At 31.2% G+C, this 22,983-nt stretch overlaps 1 protein-coding gene across 1 annotated transcript in view; it reads right to left on the bottom strand.

Annotated features, from left to right (window-relative positions):
* The window catches only part of LOC108917910 (neither inactivation nor afterpotential protein C), a 54,917-nt gene that overhangs the window by 24,859 nt on the left and 7,075 nt on the right, over nucleotides 1-22,983 (bottom strand). Inside the window, exons 3-6 of the mRNA XM_023455374.1 lie at nucleotides 14,394-14,618; nucleotides 13,163-13,329; nucleotides 11,463-11,553; nucleotides 11,115-11,396 (exon numbers count right to left, since the gene is read on the bottom strand). Coding sequence (XP_023311142.1) covers nucleotides 11,115-11,396; nucleotides 11,463-11,553; nucleotides 13,163-13,329; nucleotides 14,394-14,618 — 765 coding nt within the window. The remainder of the gene's footprint in view (nucleotides 1-11,114; nucleotides 11,397-11,462; nucleotides 11,554-13,162; nucleotides 13,330-14,393; nucleotides 14,619-22,983) is intronic.

Genomic DNA, 22,983 nt, shown 5'->3' with positions numbered 1-22,983 from the left:
AAATATAAGAAAAATCATAGAACATAAATATCCGGAAACAATTCGTTTCCGAGATACAGGATGTTTTCGTAAAAAAATAGATTTTTCTTTATATCTCCCAAACAGGATGATGGTAGCAACACGAGAACACAAAATTTCACTTTTCTCTCTTAATAAATAATAATTGCTTAACACCGTTCCGTGAATAATATATTCCTTAAATTTTACAAAAATACTATTATTTTCTGTTGAAATTAGCACTAAAAAAAGGTGCATCTTGATTTTTATTGTTTGCTTGTATTGTAAAGTTATTTAATAACATAAAAATAATGTATATTGTATATCAATGCAAAAATGATACAGATGCTTTTTATACAGGGTGATTCTAAAATTTGTAGCCAACCTTATAGGGCAGAAACAAGAGGTCAAAATAGACTGTTTGAGTTTGAACTAATTTACCTAGATACCAAAATGAACCCTTAACAAGTTACAGCCCCTTAAAGTTGAAACAAAAAAATAGTAAAAATACAAATTTCTCCCAAATGACTGATGATATTTTTTTTCAAATTTGGCACAGGACCAATACTAATAAATAGCCATGTTTTGAAGATAATATCGATAAAATGAATTGACGGCATGTGGGTAATGTAGGGGTAGTCAGTTTGTGTTTCACCCTGTATTTTTTATACTCCATATTTTGATGGAGGTGCAGCATCATTTAACTTTAAAAAGTTTTTTTGTCTTGACATATTTTGATACGACTAATGTTAAACGTATCAAAAAAATTCAAGAGAAAAAAAAATTTTAAAATTAAATTATCTGTCTAATGATGCTGCAACCCATCAAAATATGGATTATAAAAAATACAGGGTAAAACAAAGAGCGACCCCTACATTATCCCATGCCGTCAATGCATTTTATTGATATTCACTTCAAAACATGGCTATTTATTAGAATTTGAAAAAAAAAAAAATTCAGACATTTAGGAGAAATTTGTAATTTTCCTTTTTTTGTTTCAACTTTAAGGGGATGTAACTCATTAGGGGTGCATTGTGGTATCTAGGTAATTTCGTTCAAACAGTCTATTTTGACCTCTACTTTTCATTTTCGAGCGCGAGCTCCGCTCTTCGGCGCTTGTATACTATTAGAAATATGCAACAGTAAATTTAAACAATTGTTTACTTAAAGTTAAAGGTTTACCCCACACGTACGATTTTGTTTTATGTTAATATGTTGAATAATGTACGACTACGGCTAACAGGCGCAAAATGTTAAGTAGTTTAGGATCTAACAATGAAAATATATATATTTTTAAATTGTAGGTAATTATGCTGGCTAATCTACCGTAATGGAATATTTTATAAATATACATAAATATACGTCCAAAAATTAAAAAAAACGGTGACGTATAAAACTAGGGTGACGTATAAAACCTTACCAAAACTGCAAATGTGAATATACTTGAATTTTGCAAATTGATTTTGGTTTCTGCATATTTACACTATGTGTGTACCAAATTTCAAGTGTCAGCAAAGCTTCGAACAAATTTGGCAAAGTTTCGAGTTTCAGATGCTGATGAATGTATAACACCTTATAGAACAAAAAGTTTTGCTCTCCTGATTTTCGGCTTTAGCGTCATTATTGTATATAAGTATATTGAACTATAATTTTCGAAAGTTGTATCACTTTTTGTTTATAATTGACATTTTTACAGCAACTTAAAAAAATTGGCGTTTTATACCGTTATTTCAATCTCACGGCTTTGTTATTGCAAATTTCGTAATCGGACCACCGCCATTTTGCAGCTATTTTTATTACGAACAAAATCATGTCCTAAGCATTTATTGTACTCCTCATTTAAAGTGTTCCTGTGTAGTTATTTCCGAGTTATCAAGAAAATGTCATCAACAGTAACTTTTCGGCCTCTGCCGACTGGAGTATTAGGTAATATTGGCTATACCAAATTTGAATTTGGTCAAACCCATCTGTAAGATATAAACAAAATAAATTTTTATATAAGATATTTTACATTTGTTTTAACGCCCTGTAAATATATAAACTTTGTCAAATAACAACAAATAATTAATTACTTGCCGCTATTGAAACAATTATTATTAATTCCGTTGGGAATTACTAGATAATTCTTTATATAAAATTATTCAACAGGTGAATATAAATTAAATTCATCGTCCCCGACATTAAATCGTGTGCCGGTCTAGCTAATAATTCAACTTGACATTTCCAAAGTTGCAACAGTGACCATTTCTCTTTTCATAATTGCTAAACATTGTTGATGATATATGGCTTCTATGAGGAACTTACTGTGCGCACAAAATGTGAAGGATATGGTAACCATTTAAAAGTATCGATTTTAATATTTTATAATATTATAACCACTGAATTAAATTAAATAACTTCTTTTTTTGTAACAAATATTTCCCTTCTAACTTATTGTGTTAATAATGTATTAATGGAACTTATACATAAAACATATTATGCAATTTTATAAAATGAAAAAAAAGTTGGATAAGTGGTACCCAACGAAAAAGTTTGCAAAACGTTTTTTTATTAAGGTGCATTCACACAGGTAACTTCAGACCCTCATTGGTGTGGTGGGATGAAACATAAAAATGGTGTCAAGTTAACCCTTAAATTTGTGTTTTAAAATGGTGTTAAAGCTAATTAAAATAAAAAAAACATAAAATTGCATAAATTAGGCCCCATATTAAACAAAGGATTAGAAAAAAAATATTTTTTTTGAAAAGGAAAAAAAAAATGAGCTGTGTCCTACAGGATACATCGCCAAGTTTGGATTCATAAAAACATTTAAAAAATTCAGAAAAATAAACTTTAATTCTTGCTTTTTTATACATATAAATATATTTAAATAACATCTTTGGTGACGTATTGCAAACAAAATTTAAAAAAAATTATTTTTGGTCCTTCACCAGGCACAGCCTCATACCGCATTTAGGTGGTCTTGCAGCAACAGGGCGTTTGATTATGTGACGTGAAGAGTGTGGTGTTTCTGCAGAATTCCTTTTTCGTTTCACTCTATCTTTCATTTTCAGCAATTTCGCAATTTCATATCTAAAATCTTTCAAACACACTTCATCATGAAAAATATATAGCATCCTCTAAAACGTCCCTTATTGAATTCGGTAAAGAGGGCGCCTCAGAACTAAATGAATCTTCCAGTGATGTTGCATCAGGTGCTACATTATCCATTTCATAAATTTTTAATACGCTTTCGACGTCATCATCGCTAGATACGTCTTCATCATCGGAAGCTCCATTTTCAGGTGGTAGTAGTGCAATAATTTTAGCAGTTCTGGATGAAAATGTAGGGCCGAGTTTAGCAGTGGCGGCTCGTGACATTGAGAATAGGTGAAGCATATTTATTGATTAACTAAAAAAAAGCGCCGCAGGCGAAAATTTTCAAATTTTCAAGGTCAAACGGCTTTAAATGAATCTGGAAATTCTAGTTGCATTTGCAATATTACCGAAAACTGACGTTGGCGAGAAGGATTTTCATTTATATTTTATAAAAAATAGAAATATTAGTTCGGCTCGTGGACTTAATGGTAGGTACAGATACAGATGTTAAGCGGGATTGTTAAATCCCTCCTTATTCCACACGCCCGATTTTACACTCGCAATTAAACACGGCATACAAAAAAGTTTTTTTAAATAAACACATCCACACAATCACTTACACTCCGAATANCTTCATCATCGGAAGCTCCATTTTCAGGTGGTAGTAGTGCAATAATTTTAGCAGTTCTGGATGAAAATGTAGGGCCGAGTTTAGTTCCCTGAGATATATTAATTGTAATGGTGCCTATGTTTTTATTAGACAAACACCCTCGCAAATACCTTTAAAAATGTATTTTTGAAAAACACTAAAACGTTGTTACAGTCAAATATTGCTATAAGAATATTTGGCAATGTGTCTTATAAATAACAGCTACTACACTATGCAAACTTGGTGATGTATCTTGTGAGTAACATTTACTATAATATGCAAACTTGGCGATGTGCACTATAGGATACATAATATATAACAAAGTATTTACACCACAAAACACATCGTGTGAACTACAGAAATTGTATAGAATCTTATTAAAGGTGTTTGTCTAAAGAGTTATGACCAATAACATGCAAACTGTATTACAGAAAAGTGTAAAATTTGATGAAATTTGCCTGAGGTGCTGACCAACTGCTACAGCCTGCGGCCATTTTGATTAAATACTTGAGTAGTTTTACTGTCACAGAACAGATGACTCTGTAAATGCGTTGCAACTTTGGAATTGGATTATATTAATACCTAGCAGTCATAACAGAGGGTTATACGTGTTATTCGGGCATTTGTGATTTTTTAAAAATAATGTATCCTATAGTTCACATTACCAAATTAAGGGTTAAACTGTAATCCAATGCAGGTTAAATATTCAGATCGTCTACAGTAAAGTTTTAAATGTAAATTAAAGTTATTTTTAGTGGATAGGTGTATTTATTCTGTAGATGAATTTCTGTCATCTTAGGTTAAGTAACATTGACTATTCCTATAATATGTGTACTCACATGTCTTAAAGGAAAATAAATGTATTATTATTATTATTATAGTATGTCCGCAGTTAGGGTGAATAAGAGGAAAAACTTTTTTATTTTACATTTTACGGAAAAAAGGCACATTTGATAAAGAGTTTTGCTTGAATTTAAAATGAGGAGGTTGCAATGGTGAAACTTTTCATGTACGGGGTGTCCAGAAAATAAAAATCTAAAAATGTCACGAGAGTAAACTACATTTATTTTTAATATTTCTGAAAAATGTCACTAGGAAAAGTTGTTCCATATTAAAAGATACGACATAATTTCAATTTGTGAAAAAATTGTCCTACTTTGATTATTTACAAATCTTTTCGTCCGCGGTTAGGGTGAATAAGAGGAAAACCTTTTTTTATTTTAAATAGAAGATTGTGAATAAAATGACATTTTATTCTTCACTTGTATCACTGTACTTCGTTAAAAAATCCCAAATACCCAGGTGTGCATGTGACGCAACCATGTCACTGAAAAGACGCTCAGAATACTTAGGAATTGTGAAAAAGACCCACGTACAAAAAATTTGGAAAATTTTGTGATACCAATTCCCAACCATACCGTAGAGGAAGGCGATGAAGTGGAACGTCTCGACTTTTGTCTGTAGATCTGAGGTATGGAACGAAATTTCCATCAACAGATTATGTTTTCGGACGAATCCACTTTTTCTACAAATGGCATTGTTGCTTCACAATATTTGTCATGTGAAGTACCGAGAATCCTCATTTTAGAATACCATCTAGGCGGCAATATTTGAAAAAAGTTAATGTTTGGTGTTTATAGATATATGATTAGAAACTTTAAACTTTAATTTTATTTAAATAAAATAATACCTAATTAATTAATTTATATTTTATTTAAAATATAATATAAATATTATATTTAGTGTGAAATCTTGCTATGATTCAATTATTATATCACAAATCATAGATTGTCGAAACTTATTCCTGGTAAATATCATCAGTTCCTTATTGTTTAATTTTTACGTCATCTTTTCTAATGTTAGTGATGAATAGAAGCAACCATAATTAAAGGCATTACTGTACCTATTCAAAGAAAAATATGTTAATTAGCAGCATGGGTTTATTTGTTGTTTATTTTTTTATATTTGTTTAGTTAAATGATAGATGAGTTGAAAGAAAATCAATACATGGGTTCATCAATACATTCTGTTGCGTTTCAACGACTTTCATCGATTAATCTTAATACCGAGGAATTGGGTTGCAGCGTAATCCTCCAAGAACACACCTGACTCATCGTAGACAGGGTCCTGAATATAGATAGTGCGTTACGACTTTTTTCCATCACGGCTCCCTCGTTTGCCTGTAACACGTTGTACATCCTCACGATGGGACTTTGCATTGGGGCTCTTGACTAAACCTTTTCCCACTGTTTTTTTTGCACTTCAAGTACTCTTGTCTCTTTTTCATCATTATCTTGAATTTGCCTTGCCTGACCTCTTTTTTAAAGGCTTCTTGAAGTACTTTAATTTTTGGGCTACGATTTTGGATTAATGATCTTATTGTTATCGACCACAAGTCCTCGGTTATTCCTGGGTGATTTAGACTCTAAATTGGTGATATAAGTCTGAGCCTGACTTGTAATTTTTTTTTAACGAGGTGATGAGTTTTATAATACAATGAGCATAAACGCTTATGAGCGTACTGGCTAGAAACGTTGCCCTGAAGTTGACATTCGATTACACATCGGAGTAGTTGCCCCAAGTCCTGCTGTCGTCTTCGCATCGACTGCCAACATTTTGCCTCTCCGAGTTTGGGCGATCACTGGTATTGCTTAGACTTAATTAGTAGCCCTTCATCACTTCATCCACCAGTCTGACTGTTTGTTGAATTCTTTCTTGTTCGCCTTGTCGTGCTGTCTCAGAATTTCTGGAATTTTCGCAGGAAAATTTGAAACTGGAATAGTTTTCTTCTGCTTACAGTGGTTTTCTTTTGGCTTCAGCATCGGGTTCTGTTCGGAGCAGTTTGTAGTTCTGCGTGCATCTTCGGGAGTTGGATTTGAAAGATCGTTGAAAATTTCGATTTTCAACTGACGCTATGCAGGTATTTTCGAAATATTGGCATTTTTTTTGCGCAGTCCATGTGTGTTGGTTGGTCGCTCTGCCAATAACGTCGTCGGGTTCTCCGGATGTTGTCTGCTGCGGCTTGGAGTGTTTGGAGTGGTTTCCGACCCTCTGTGGACAGTTTTGACAGTTGAATTCGAAACATAGGCTATAATTTCGCGAAGCATGGATGCAAATAGGAATATGCTAGATGCTCTCGGTTCTTGGTTGGGTTGTCAATGGCTTCGTTGGTCAGATTCGAAAATTGGATTAACTCTGAAATATACTCGCGTCCTGGAATACGATACTTCCTTCACAAATATGGATTCTTTACAAAATAAATAAATTTAATGCATAGGTACCTACTTACTGTAGTTAAGTCAAAAAGATATAAAGATGCTTGTGGATAATATACCTTTATATTATCCATGATTGAATGTGAATGAGAATCCTGAATACAACATGCAAAAAGTACTCGAATCCAGAATACTTATACTCAAGTATTCACATTATACGAATACAAAGTTGAATAGTTACCTCAGAGGCACAGATAAAAATATAGAACTGTGGTACGATGTTTTTAAGGTAAATATAAAAAGAAGCTAGTTTTGTATTAAACTGAAATAAGTATAATCACGAAATGAGGCATTTTATTAAGTCAGAAAGTTTATTTTAAATACTTTGGATAGAATATGTGTACATGTCGAAGGCTAATTGCAAATTCAGTCTTGTTATAACATGCTAGGCCGTTTTAGACAAATTGTAAAATGATGCAAATACCATTTTTAACAATGTGAATGAAAATTTTAGGCTTTTTACAAAACGCTGATTAGCTATAAGTGTTATTGTAAAATTAACGTAAAAGCCAATATTTTTACATTGTGCCTAGAATAAATTGAATAACTTCGGGCGTATTATAATGAGACTGTTCTCGAGTTAGGCGAATTGAAACGTAGGCGCGGATTATTAATTTTCTAGTTTCTAGGTTAATTTTCCACTTCATGTTATGAGTTTGTCCGCGGTACGACATTATATAAACAAACGTTAAATTAGCAGAATTGTTTTGCTATTTTCTCTTCAAAATCTAGGGTTTCAAGATGTTAGAAGGCCAAGAACGAAGCTTGTTCAAATAAGTAACATAATACATATTTTAAACTTTGTAGATAGAACTTAACATTCTTATTGTTAAAAAAATCAAATGTAAGAATTCGAGTTTATTTTTTCATGCCATATTATATAAAATTAAAAAATACTTTTTATTTGTACGCAATGTACGAATTTGCAATAATGTAACTTGATATTGATTCTCAATCGTTTACAAAACGAACGGAGAGTCGGTCATATTATAAAGAAAACGAAAATTAAGATGCGTTTACAAATAAGACTTATAGCTATTCGATGTTTTATAAAACTACTAAAAATTTTGGTCAAATTAAGTCATGTTAGGTATTTTTACATTAAAGCCTAAAACTTCGTTTTAAATAAATATTTTGAATGTAGATCAGGTAAGTTATTAATTTTAACTGTCAAGGATATTTTCTTAAATGAGATGTTCAAGGAAAGCAGCTGATGTTACGTTATTTAGTAAAATCGTAGAATAACTGCAGTGAATGTGATGTTTACTGTTTTATTCTGTACGTTTCATAAGTTAGGATTCTCTCTGGATGAACAAAAAATATAATAGAATCTACTTACTTGCATTTATCATTTATTTCAGAAGATCACTTTATAAAGTTAACTGCTTACATGTTTACTTTCCATTCACATTTGCATTCATCCTGGATGAATCAACCATGTGACCAATTTAAATGCATCTAGTTCGTAACAGAGCTTTCACAGTTATCTATTTTCTCATGGGACATTTTGGGTTAAGCAAAAACAATTTAAATATCTTTAAATAAAATTATTCAATTTCTCTCCAAGTGGCAAAATACCCAGTTAAATAAATTACATAAGGTTGCAATCTACTAGTATTTCTCATACAGTCTGTATTCCAAGACTTACACAAGCTTTTTTTAATCCATTCGTGCTACTACTCTATTGTGTTCACTGCTGTGTCTATGGCTATTACCATGATAAATATTACGCACCAAAATTGGGTTTTTCTTTCGTCAATGCATTAAATCGTGTAGGAAGGACATTTTACGCCTTGTCTATATCGTTAAAATTAGATAGATATCATCAGTGAAATATGTGTCCTCTTTTTTAAAATATGCAGCAATACTTTACTAATTAATCTTTTTTTCTATGATTTATGTAAATTTGAGATGAATGAATACAAGTCACTTAATTAAGAAATGATGTATGTTTAGTATGTGGACGTAGATCCTAATAAATATATTTCATAATTCAAAATAAGCAGTTGGATACAATATTAATTTATATTATCGTGATTTGTTGAAGTAATTATGTTTTAAGTGGAAGAGTAATAATAATTATTGCGTTTATATTTAAACAAAAATCATTACAATTAAATTCAAAATACAGGTTACTACCTACTCAGAGAATTAGTTATATATTTCTGTATTACTCCATATCAATTAATAGACTTACAAGGATATTATTTTGAATATTTCACTAGTGACATTTTCCATTATTAACCATAATTTAATTGTATTTGTTAATTCAGTGGAGTGGAGTTTAGCTTGATATTTTTGATTTTAAATAATAAATGAGCATCGAAATATTCGGCATTGATATATCTTAAAATGAGTATCAATTATAGGCAACCAAATATACCTAATGAAAGTATCTAAACAAAAATCATTACAATTAAATTCAAAATACAGGTTACTGCCTACTCAGAGAATTAGTTATATATTTCTGTATTACTCCATATCAATTGATAGACTTACAAGGATATTATTTTGAATATTTCACTAGTGACATTTTCCATTATTAACCATAATTTAATTGTATTTGTTAATTCAGTGGAGTGGAGTTTAGCTTGATATTTTTGATTTTAAATAATAAATGAGCATCGAAATATTCGGCATTGATATATCTTAAAATGAGTATCAATTATAGGCAACCAAATATACCTAATGAAAGTATCTTCTGTTGAAAATGAAAAAATCTTGATGCGGTACCTAAGGTTAGGCAGCCAATTATTCCTCTAACGAAGAAAGATACTTGTGTTTGAAGCTCACTTTATATTTATCTCCAACAGAACGGTATGTATAAAATGTTTCTAAAAAACATATGGCTGAAAAAGGATAATTTTCAAATAGATTTAGTTTTCTAGGGTGATAAAATTAATGAAAACATATACTGGAAAAGACCGTATGTGCAGTTTTGTGACAAATTGAGATAATTACACTTTCGAAATTTCCATCGCATTATACCCATCTATAAATATCAAAAATATCACGGGTTTAGAAGAAGCGTTGAATTACGATGTTTTTAACAAATTTAATTCGTATGTGTTTCATACACATACCTATGTGACGCTTTTCTTATTGAAATTGCAATGTTTTCTAACATTCTTGAAACACATTTAAAAATATTTGTTTTCCATTTGCCGTTACCGAAAAAATCAAGTTATTGTCTTAATTAGTAAATAAAGTATGTCTAATATCTCGTTGCAATTTTCTCTAAACTGTCACATGTGCACATAGGGTCTTCTTCCGAAGTAGGGCAGTATAGTTTATTTTAAATCATAAAATGATAAATAATAATAGTTACTTTCGTTCATAAAGCGGTTATTTGAAAAATAAATTTTTTTTTTAATCGCGCATTTAGTAAAATTATGATAAAATAAGAAAATTCATTTAAACTATAAAAATGTTGAAATACAAGGATTCCTTCAAATTTTGGCCTCGTTTTTCGCAGTGAAAGATCACGGAGAACACGTAAACATCAGAAAATGTATCTTTCCTGTTTTGTTCAATAAATTTGTAAAGATACTTAATAATTGTGATTAATGTGTTAATAGTTTCGTAAAAGCATTTTACGAAGTGTGATTATGTTTATAGTACCATACGTGATTTTCTGTATGTTCAACGGGCGTGCAAAATTCAGGAAATGTAAGATAAGCATACAAGGCAAAAATATGCTATTTTTATTTTGAATGTATTGTCAGTTGTCCTAAAACTGTGAAGAAAACTTATATAACTGTACAGTAAAGAGATCATATTTCTAAGTTGCTTAGATTTTCTAAAATGCTGGACAAAAGAAACAATTTAATGTTGTAATAATGTAACCTAGACATGATCTACCATTTTATTTATATCGAAAGTGGTGCCTTCAACCAACATGCAGCAATAATACATTATTTGGAACGCCTTTGGTTCCTTGTTTTTCTTGTGGGTCAAACTTGTGTCATACGTGCGTAAATGCATGTGCATGAATAATCAAAAATTAATGTTGCCTAAGTAGTACTAAATATTATGTTTTTAGACTTTACACGTTTATTTCATATCATTCAAACAGAAATGACAAAACTGTGAGTTTCAATAAAGTATGTATTTACCTCTTTTCCATAAATACTTCTTCTTTCATTTGGATTCAGGTACAATAAGACATCTCCAATAGAAGAATAACATTCTCCTATTTCTAGACGCTTTTCCAAAAGAGTTAATATACTATTTTCTGTCAAATTCGGCAAAGAAGCCAAATCTTCTTCATACATGTCTTCTAAATCTCCATCAATACCTTTCTTGACACAGTTTTCGTTTACAATAATCTCAGCTGGTCTTCTTAATAGGTCTAATTTGTCAATGTCTGATAACAACGTTTTGATCTCTAGGGATAACTAAAAAAGTAAGAACGATATTCATTGTATTAGGCATTCATTAATACTAGAATGTAAATTGCTTACGTGGTAGTTATTTTCTGGTATCTGTTGCAAAAACGGATGATCTATGACTTCTATAATGTATGGTCGGTATTCAAAACATTTCACTAAGCACCTAGAAAATAATAATTAAGAAATTGTCTATTTTATTGTCCTTTTTATTTCAATTTCCTGGGTACTTTTTACAGTAGAAAGTACAATAAATTGGAATTCTCATAAGGTAAAGAAAAATATTTAGTGTCAGCATTAGGTAGGTAGGCATCATCCTGTTTAAATAAATGCAATAAATTTATAAAACTAACTAGTGAAACAAGAGTATGTGAAATAGTTGAAATAGCAAGGAAACAGAATATCAAGACATGAAATAATTTTTATCAACAACTGAAAAATATGACAGTATGTACATACAAGTTTATTTATATAAAATTCCGCCCCCTTTATCTTGGATACTACCATAAAAAAATAGTGTGAGCCAAAGTTGTAGGAAATTTTCTTGTGATTTCAAAACTGTATTTATAAAAACAATTGAATATAGATTCTTGAAATATCAGATGTTAAAAGGAACTATCAGCTAATTCATCAAAATACAGGAATATTTAAGAGAGTAAGAAAATGGGTAAGGAAACATACCGAAAAGTGTATAGAGGTATATCATTTTGAACATATTTTCTAAATTCTATGTTTATCTGAAAGTCATGTAAAATAGTCAAAAGATTTGAAATTAAATCAGATAATATTTCTATTTAAAAGTTGAGATTTTTTTTGTCTAGTGACGTGCCATAATTTTTCAAGAAATTGTAACCAATCCAATCTATGCCTCTGATTTGAGACGAGACTTAATTTTTTTACGTTGAATATTATTTTATTTCATTGTGCACTTAAAATGTCATTTTTGTATTTCAATTTGTTGAGATATTTAAGAGACATTCTTTTTTCACATTTCAACGGCCTAAGGTATCTTAAAAATGATCAGCTTTCGACAAATACAGCAAAGCATTATTTTTACTTCCTCTATAGATACCTTAATTTTCATGTTAAATATTTGGACCACTGTAAAAATTCATTGATATCTTAAATCTAAGACAGAAGCACAGCAAATTCAATTGAAATGGAAATCGTAAGATGCACATAGAAGACTGCGCATCTTCAAATTTAATAGTAAATAGTTAATTAGTATTTGTAATTTTAAATCATCATCAAAATTATTATCTATTTTAATAGCGTTTCAATATAAGTAAAAAAATCTTATTATGGTCCTCATTAACGCTTCTCCATCCAATGGAAATGAAAATGGCTCAAAATTTATGAAAATGCCGACAACGAAGTGAAATTGCTAGTTTACATATGCTGTGATAGAAGAAAGATGAATTTCAGGAGCAGTATAGGTTAATTTCATATTCCTTAGACATTGTTCAATACAATGGTATAAACTTAATTAAAAAAAAAAAACATTCGGGCATATTTCTATATAATGGCGTAGGACAAATCAAGGAAAGAGTTCATAAAACATTTGTAGAAGCAAAGAATATTCTGGAAACTAGGGAGAAGACGAAATTTATTTCTTCTCAAGAAAGAAAGTTAGACAAATCGAAGCAGGAGAGGTGTTCCTAATAATAGTTAGTGTTTGTTAAATTTTAAGCTGGCTATTATCGTTTCTAATTTCAATGTTTGTTCAGATGATGAAGCTTTTGTTTATTGTTTAAAATATATTATTATCTACTTACTCACTAATAAAGTCGTGGTAGTATTCGGACCAATTAGAAAGTTTTTGTAAAGTTGGTGGAGGATTCGTGATAATCTGAAATAACGCTCTTGTGGGGTGAACATCTTGAAAAGGAGTTTTACTCTCACCCAATTCTATCGCTGTTATACCTAGTGCCCAAACATCGATCTAAAAAGATATAAATTATAATAAATTCACAATAGAAATAAAAATATTCAATAGATGGTTTTTTATTTCTTCAGACCCAATGAATGAATATACGTTTAATAGGGAAAACAGTGAATTAAGTAATAACTATCGCGTATAAAAAAGTCTATCAAAACGTTTATGTATATGAGTAGTACTTGTGTTCTTTCTTAATAATCATAAAATATGCAAAAAGCTTACAATGTGGCACATTAAGAATACAATCCACTAAAATCTTTTTTGTAAGCAGGATCGAATGATTATTATTTTTATAGATATGTAGCGGCCTTCTACAGTGTAGGAAAGTACCTATGATCTAACAGAAGTTACGTGAGAGCGATAAAGTAAGCCATAGAAATCCATGTGATAGACAAGGATGGCTATAATGAAGGCGTCTAATAGTCAACGCCCATTTCGACCTTCCACAAATAAGAAGTGGATCTTATTTGTGGAAGGGCGAAATGGGCGTTGACTATTAGACGCCTTCATTATAGCCATCCTTGTTTAACACATGGATTTCTATGGCTTATTTTATCGCTCTCACATAACTTCTGATAGACCATCGGTACTTTCCTACACTGTATATGTACCTACATGGTCAGTTTGTTGATTTTTAAATAACCACATTATCTCAAATTTCATCAGTTTTTAACAGAGAATATAGAGAATATCATTTCTATAGGAACCATTTTCTAAATGTTAAATTTATTGGTCAATAAAATCTATGTGTATATATGTAAGGATGTAATTTTTACGGGACAGATACATATTTATTTGTCAAATCTATAAGATATTGGAATGCCTGAAGATGGCGAAAAATTAGCATAATTGGCAGTAACAATTAAGACATATATTACCAAGAGCATCATGTTAATTACTTTAATAAGTAAATTTAGAAATTTAGATGGTTATTATTCATAATTAGGAGGATAAGCATTTTTAATTGAAATTGTAATTGGTTTCATTAAGCCTTAACTATTTAATTTTAAATTAAAATTTCAAGAAATGTAAAACAATCAGCTAACAATAATTTTATTTTTACTGACCCTATTGTCATAGTAAGCGTCTTTCTTTTTTTGATTAGCAGCAGCAAGTTCAGGAGCCATCCAACAAGGTGAGCCCATTTTGGCAAACAGCTTTTCGTCACTGCTTCGGAGTTTCTGGGATAGGCCGAAATCACAGAGCTTTACCTCGCCTTCTCTTGTCAATAGTATATTACTACCTTTTACATCTCTATGAATAACGTTGTTTTCATGTAGATATATGATGGCCTAAAACAGATCAATGCGGGATATTGATTCCTATAGTCACAATAATAAAAAGAACAGGAAAAAATAGTTTGAAAGAATTCCCCAAAGATAGAAAATGTGAAACAAACTTTTTAATAAATTACTCAAGAGTTGAAGTTACCTGTCAAATTCAGTTCAGTGCCATTTCCTTGCAGTGGGTACCTAGTTGTGAAATACCCTCTATTTTATTGGAATAGTGGTTCCCAGTCTTAGACGACAGATCAATTTAATTTAATTTATCTTAACTACCGAATAAATTATCATGCCGAATGATACCGTGTAAAAGGAAGGTAAGTTCATTCTTTACGTTATATTTCATTACAATCCATATTTCGTAGATAAGAAAGATATATTTAAAAATGTTTATGGCAGGCAACTTCTTTTTGTTGTAGTTGTTCTCCGTTTTCGTTGTCGAAAATAATCACATGTCATAACATAGTTCAGCTATTAAGTATTTAAAATATTTTGTCTATGTAGAAAATACTATTTTGTGGGACCTGTGCCCTTAAGCAGATGTGTAAATATTACACAGCCCACAAAAAAAGTGGGAGGTCCGAAAGACGTGACCAGTTGCTATATGTTTTTGGGGTCGCTGAATCTGAATCGAGTGTCCGTTTAACACGATTAGCTCTGGTTGAAGGTCAGTTCAAGGTCAAATGTAGAGAATCAAATGCTAACAAAGTAAATCTACATATCTATACGTTTTTAGGGTCGGTGAATCCGTTTCCGGTGTCCATTTGATCCGATCAGGTCTGCGTTAAGGTTAATTCAAGATCAAATGTAGAGAATCAATTGCTAACAAAGTAGACCAATGTATCCATATGTTTTTGGGATCGTTGAATCCATTCGGGATCTGTTTGACCCGATTAACTCTGGTTGAAAGTTAGTTGAAGGTCAAATTTATAGAATCAATTGCTAACAAAATAAACCCATATATCTAGATGTTTTTGAGGTTACTGAATCCTAATCCAGTGTCCGTTTGACACAATTAGATTTAGGTTAAGGTCAGTTTAAAGTCAAATATAGGGAATCAATTGTCAATAATGTAAACCAAAATATCTACCTATTTTCTTTTGAGGTCGCTGAATCCGAATCCGGGGTCCATTTGACCTGATCAGATACGCTAAATATTCCCAAGTTCTAAACTCAAAGCACTCAAATTAAGCATTTATGCGTACTAAAATTTGAGTAACAAATAAGATTAAAGAAAACTTTAACTCTGAGCCTTGACTCTCGAGTTAATTGTTTTTACATGACAAAATTCTAGTACCAATAAATCTAATGAAGCTTTAAACCAGTTAATGCTGTTAATTAATTTACACAGTAAGTCCGTGACGATTGAGAACATAATTTCAAGACAAGAGGTCTTTTGTCGTGATAAATCACATGAAATTACTATATCTCACCATTATGGAATCGAAACTACTACTCACTTTTGTGATATCGAACTATTTTATTGTCAAAAGATCTGCGAAATGGATTTCCTTTACCTTTTCTCAATTTCGATGGTAAATCTCTTTTTAACGACCAGCAGTAATCGGCTAACATTGGTACCGACGCTTTATTTCCTTAATATCTATTTCAAATCTTTCTCCTCACTGTAATCACCCAAATTTTTTAGGAAATAATCCACATGAGAATGTAAAAAATTTAAATAAAAAACTTGAGTGTTTTGAATTTAGAACATGAAAGTACTTAGCAGACCTGATCAGGACAAACGGACCCCGGATTCGGATTCAGCGACCCCAAAAACATATAGCTACCATGATCTTGTCTTTCGGACCTCCTATTTTTTTTTGTGAGGCTGTGTTATGAGTGCAGCGGATTGCTCCATCACTTTTTACAATAATAACAATAACATATACTTGTTTGTTTATTTATGTTTTAAACCCAAAAGATCAAGAAAAACTGCTCGAAGAAATAAGTTACTTACATTTACATAAATGCATTGCACAAACAAGCAGAATCTAGAGCAGGTATCATGAGAATACTATCTATATTCTGTTAGAGTTCAGTTCTGTAGTTAGATTCCAAAATTTTTCTAGTATTTTGAAATGGCAGACGTTTTTAAATCAACGTAACATTATTTAAAGAGAAATTGCAGCAAACAACGACAATAGGGAAGATTATTATTTTTTTGTTTTTTTTCCTAGCTATGCTTAGGTACTCATAGTATAAAAAAGTGAAACCTATTGATGAACTCCAATAAAATGCCTTTATAGAAAAAAGAAAGGAATGTGTTTATATTTTCAAGCTAACAGATAATTTTAACAAAACACCATTTGGAAAAAAACTATAACTATTTTGAAATGTGCTGCTAATGCTTTCAAAAAGCATTAGCACCTATTGGTATGCCTGAAAATGATATTTATGTTATTAAATTAACACTGCCACTTCGTCCTTATTCAATCAATCCGCCAGTCAGACCGCCGAAATATACATTGGCGAAGCACTAACTTGGCAGCTTTGGTGCGAACACATGGAAACAGCTCACTACAAGTAATTCAAAACATTCATGGATATTCTACAAATTCTGACAATAAGTGACTTAGACATATTGGTCATTTTTGATGTCCAATCCTTGTTCACCAACGTACCAGCAAAGACACATTTGATCTATTATGAACTTTGTTCTCACCGCAACAGCTAGTCCTATTTGAGTTTTGTCTTACATCCTATTACTTCTTATGCAGAGGAGATTACTTTGAAAAAACAACCATGATGTCGCTTGCCACGGGGAGCTCCCTGAGTCCTGTAATGGCAAACTTTTTCATGGAACATTTCAAAAGAGCAGCATTGGAAACAACTGAAATCGAACCATTTTATTGGTAGCGATATATGGACAAGTTTATTATTTAGCTGCATGGTAAAGACAGTGATTATTTAAATATTTGGTTTGCTATGTAGGAAGAAAAAAGGAGACAATCGGATTTCCCGGATGTCTTGATAATTGGAAATCAGCGGCAGCAGGTTCATAATAGCATTCTTAGAATCAAATACAAGAACCGAAAGGTCGAGCCTAAGGGTTCTGATAGTGGGTCCGTCCCCACAGAACTTAGTCCGAGAGCAATATCAAAGATACTGATATTTCTTAGATTTGTATAAAAGTGTTACTTAATTGGCGATTATAAAAAAAAACAATTTGATGGACACTTACGTACTTGTAGGTACGTATAGGAAGCCAATTAAAAACTCATACATATAACAGGTCTCTTTTTATTAATAATAGACATAATTTACTTAAATAGATACGTATTCTATAATAACATGTAAGAGTCTATTGCATCATACGAGTATATATGTAGTATATTGTGTCAATACCTACTAGATCTTTTTAAATTACCCATTTAAATAAAAATAAATAAAATACAGTGTGTAAATAATTTGACTGCCATTACTTCAACATGAGATACAGTAATCATAAATGAACAAGAAAGTTGTATATTACAGGGGCGTAAGATTAACAATTTCAAAATACAGCGAGTATTAATATTAGGGAGTTTCATCACAGCGCAGCGTGACAATAGCGCTTAACCTAATGTTAAACAACCGATGCACATCACGTGTGCACGCGGCAGCCTTGTCCTACGGAATAACAAAAGTGTAAATAACTATTATTGTGAAACATTTAGTAAATTTCAAGACAATTGTTTTCCAGTTTTTAAAAAATAAAATAAAGTGTATCGATTTTGTAGTCCGAAGATAGTATTGTGCTTAAATTTTAGATCACATTTTAGTAATTATGAATCTTTTAAAAGAGGAACTTTTAATCAAATTATTAATTTGAAAAATAAGTAATTAAGGTAGGTACCCAAAGATTCTCATCGTCGAAATAATCATACGCATTAAAAATAATTAAGGTATTTACCAAAAAGCAAGATACAGTAATTTTTAAATGCACAACTACAAAACACACACGACACCTTCGAATCCAATTTTCGCGCAGGCAAATACTCGTTTATTTGATAGGCAGCGGCAAAAATTCGTTCTCGCAAGTCTTCGACTGTCAAATTCCAGATACAAATTGAATTGCGTATTGTTGGTAGTTGGACACCTTAATATCTCGTGTTAACCGCCGCGCCGTTGTCACATTGCTCGATATGAATTTTATCGAATTTTAAATTTATTACAACGCTAATTATTTTTTAGAATTAAGCATAACGATAATGAAGAAGTTCAAAAAAGTGATAAACATTGTATTTTATGGTATTCTATGCACGCAGTTATGTCAATATTCTTTAATTAATCGAATATCAAGTTGGAGATTTTAATAATTTTTTTTCTCGAAAATGGTTGAGTTTAGGACCCATGTCATATAAGGTTTTTTTGTTTATTGATGTATTCTATCGTCTGTTAAATTTAAAATCAACTGTATCTATGTTATTACTAAAATTGCTAGCACAATTCGCATTAACATTCACTGAATGAAGAATAGTATTAAGTATTGACAATAAACTCATTATTATTAATCTACATCAAAAGCTACTTTTTCTAGTAGGTAAATTCTTCTTCGTATCGTTCATCTTGTTTACACTGTTCACAACTTGAAAACCTATCGCGTCTCCCCTCCTTTTTAATGCTTTCAGTACTTTCTTAATTTTGTTACTTGCATTTTGTACTATCTGATATAATTTGTATTTTCATGATACACAGAAGAGTGTGGCAAAATGAATGCTGTGACAACCATAATATTATCCTCCGACTTCCAGTTTGTCTCCAAAGTGACGAACCATTAATTTCGGTATAGAAAAATTCTTCTTGATGGTCAACATGTTGAATATAATGTGATTAAAAAAATACTAAATACTCTGTAAGAAAATGGTTCTGCAACGCATTAACTTGTTGAACACTTGTTACCGTACTAGCCATACTGCTAGTAAATGTTAAATTTTATGACGAAATAGATCTACAAACATGCTGTTAATTTACGTATTAAAGAAAATTGCATTCGGAAGATTTTATGTGGATATGAGACAGGCTGGTTAAGAACTTCTTAAACGGGTTAGAGTAATTGTACTTGAGTTATAAAATCGGATACGTGCATAACATAAAACGACTCCAATTATCTTTTTTGCTGAAATTGTAGTGAAACGTATATCACGTTTGTTTAAGTGTGGAACATATTCAGGATTAAATATGTACGTGTCTTTAAAAATTGCTCGTAATTACGGTTATAAAAGAGAAGCTTTTTCAATAATTTATAGCTTTAATTGCACACTAGCGGAGAACATTTAGAAACTGACTGCTGTTAATGTGCTGTAAAGAATTACAACAATAAATACATATATAGAAAGGCCAATTCCTTGCTGAAACATATAGTTATGCCATTCAAGGTATTTATCTGCACTTGTATGACTTATTTATCTACTAAAAGTCGTTTAAGCGAAGAGTTAGAAACTTTTATAGTTGCCTTTTAAATCTGACCCTTCTAAACTACCTATTGTATCTTTTCGCATACAGGGTGTCCCGGGAGGAAGAGCAAAAACGTTAAGGAAATACTCCTGAAGTAAAAATAAGCAACAATTATTTATAGTACTAGACGATAAAATAGTATTTTATTTATCGACGAGTGAAAAGGGCAATAGTTGATAATATATTTTTTCCAACCGTCACAAAACTATGACATTTTTGACTGTCAGAAGTCTCTAAGGTTGACATTTTCCTTACTGAGAAAAAGAAAATGGTATCTTAGCAACAAAAGTATTCCCTTTTAATCCTAGGAGCTAAAGTTGACACTTTTAATCCTTAGATTAAAACTGTTAATCCAGTTTTAATTTATAAAAGTATATTCAACAATATTTTTTCTTTATCCACATTGATATTAAATACACAGTTTGAACAAGTATTAAAATTAAATAAGCCACCGAAATAGTGGTAGTATCCTCATTCCTGGGTTCTCAAAGCAGTCCAACACGTTTTCATTAATAGTTATATTATTTTCAGATGTTGTGAAATCTGAAATGACAACGATGCTTGATTTATCATTACCACTATCAACTTTCAGTATTATTTTCGCCATATTTTCTTTATTCAAAAATGAATCTTCATGTAGCCTTCCGCCACAGTGCCCGATCTTCATCCTCTGTGTCCTTTAAGACAAGTGAGGTCATAACCGATGTCAACTAAAAGGGTAGCAGATGTTCGTCGTAATGCGTGTCCACTGTACTCTTTCCAGTTCTCTAGCTTCAAAAATTTTGCCACTTCTTGCGAGACGGCATTGATTTTATGAATACCGACCACCATTTAATGACACTTTCCACTAACATATCTGAGAAATAATCGACGTTCTACTAATCCGGGTGGACGTAAAGCAACATATTTTCGATAAAAACGATAAATAATTGTCTTCCAGCAGAGTAAAAGACCGTGGTCTCTTGGTTTTGGTATCGGGTATTTTTATAATTAAGGCGGATTTCACATCTTCAATACTATCAATTGTTAAATTGACTAATTCATCAGAACGGCATGGGCCTGCAACTGCCAATATTAGGACGACCTATAAGGAAGCGTTTTAAAAATGTTGTTCTTTTATTTTTAAAGTGTTTATCCTCATCATCAAATATAAATTATTAGGTGCACTATTCAAAAAGTAATCAACTTGCACCTTTTGGGTACATATCCCTCAATTTGTCTGTTGAGAAAAGCACGAAACTTTGAATATTTGCTTATATCAATCCCCTTCTTTATATCCCGTTGACCGCAATTGAATATTGTGACCAAAGCGTTGACGACATCATTTTATTTGCTAAGTTTGAGAAATACACCATTAATACAACTTCTGTTTCTGAATACAACTTTTTTTGTTGTTTTTTGTTTTGTTTTTTCTTTGCACCAATCCATAAATCGTTAGTAGACACATTCATAAATTGCTCGAGATTTCTTTGGGAGAAGATTCAAAGAAACCTCTTTCGCACACTACTATATATCTCCCCAGGTTGTAGAAAAAATAGCATGTTTTATTTGGATTCAAGTTTCTTTTTTGTCTTGCAATTTTATATCCGCTCCGCTTCGCTTCGCAAATATAAAATTTGTTTGCCACAAAAGTAACACTTGTTATCTTAATATAACAATATGTATACTATTATCGCCAACCGTCAATAGAGCGAATTATTTATAGAAAATGATGGAAGAAGACAATCATAGCACGCCGCTTGAACTTCGTGTAGAGTCGTTAGAAACGTGTTTGGAAATTCTACCTCAAAAATTAGTCGAAAAATAAAATCGGCAGTATGACATATTCATGGAATGGTGCAAGAAACACGGAATTAAAAAATATAGTGAAAATGATTTTCTGGCATATTTTTCCGCCTTATTGAAAAAGTATTCTCCTTCTTCAATATGATCGTATTATTCCATGGTGAAAGCAAACCTTTCAACAACAAATGACGTTGACATTAGTAAATATAAAAAACTTAAGGCTTTTTTTAAATAAAAAGGAAGAAATATTCCAAAAAAATCCAAAACTCTTTCACAAGAAGAAATACTTAAATTTTTACTAAATGCAATGTAATTTATGTTAACTTTTCAAAAATAATTTGATATAATTGTAGTAATTATTTTAGATTTCTGTTGTTTGCCATTGCTGGGGCTTTACGTAATGAAGAACTTTTGAATTTAAAAGTAAGCGACATAGAGCACAAAGAAACAATTCTGTTTGTGCATGTAACTAAATCAAAGACCAACGGCCTCGAATATTTGTGATAACTTCAGAGTTTGAGGGAAAAGTAAAATCTGTAGAATTATTTAACAAATATTTTTTGAACTTATAGAAATAGTATTTGCTGTTATTTGTCTGTTTACTTTGTATAATAAAATGTGATGAGTTATAATATCTCCATATTTTGTAATTATACATTTTTCCGGTTGACGATAAAATTTTGTATGCACCACGTTGGTAAAGTGTCTTTATCGAACTCGCATCTTACCCTCCTCGTTCGCTCGGCTCATAACCTCATACTCTTTCAAAAGAATCAATTTACTGACATAACTGTTATCATTGTGTATAATGTATTTTTTTATATGGCAAATGAGAAAAACATTAAAAAAATCAAGTAGGTACTAATTGAGTCACGTTTTAAAATCGTAGTGGATAGTTGAGGCTACTATAGAAAGTGGCATTAAATTAACTCCTGCACTAAAAAATTACTCTTATTTAAAAAATACATATAACTAATAGTTAACTAATATTGACTAAAGAAAACTTTTTTAACCACAATTATTGCACATCTTGTATTATACACATACCTACTTACTGAACATCAGTATAAGTCCTAACTGCCTATTTTTTAATCTATGTCAAATGAGGTAAGTAAAAAATTTACATTTGCTATAACAGGTTTTCATCTCT

Source organism: Anoplophora glabripennis, unplaced genomic scaffold (assembly GCF_000390285.2).
Source record: "Anoplophora glabripennis isolate ALB-LARVAE unplaced genomic scaffold, Agla_2.0 scaffold66, whole genome shotgun sequence".
Lineage (NCBI taxonomy): Eukaryota > Metazoa > Arthropoda > Insecta > Coleoptera > Cerambycidae > Anoplophora > Anoplophora glabripennis.
This window is presented reverse-complemented; position numbering and strand designations above follow the sequence as displayed.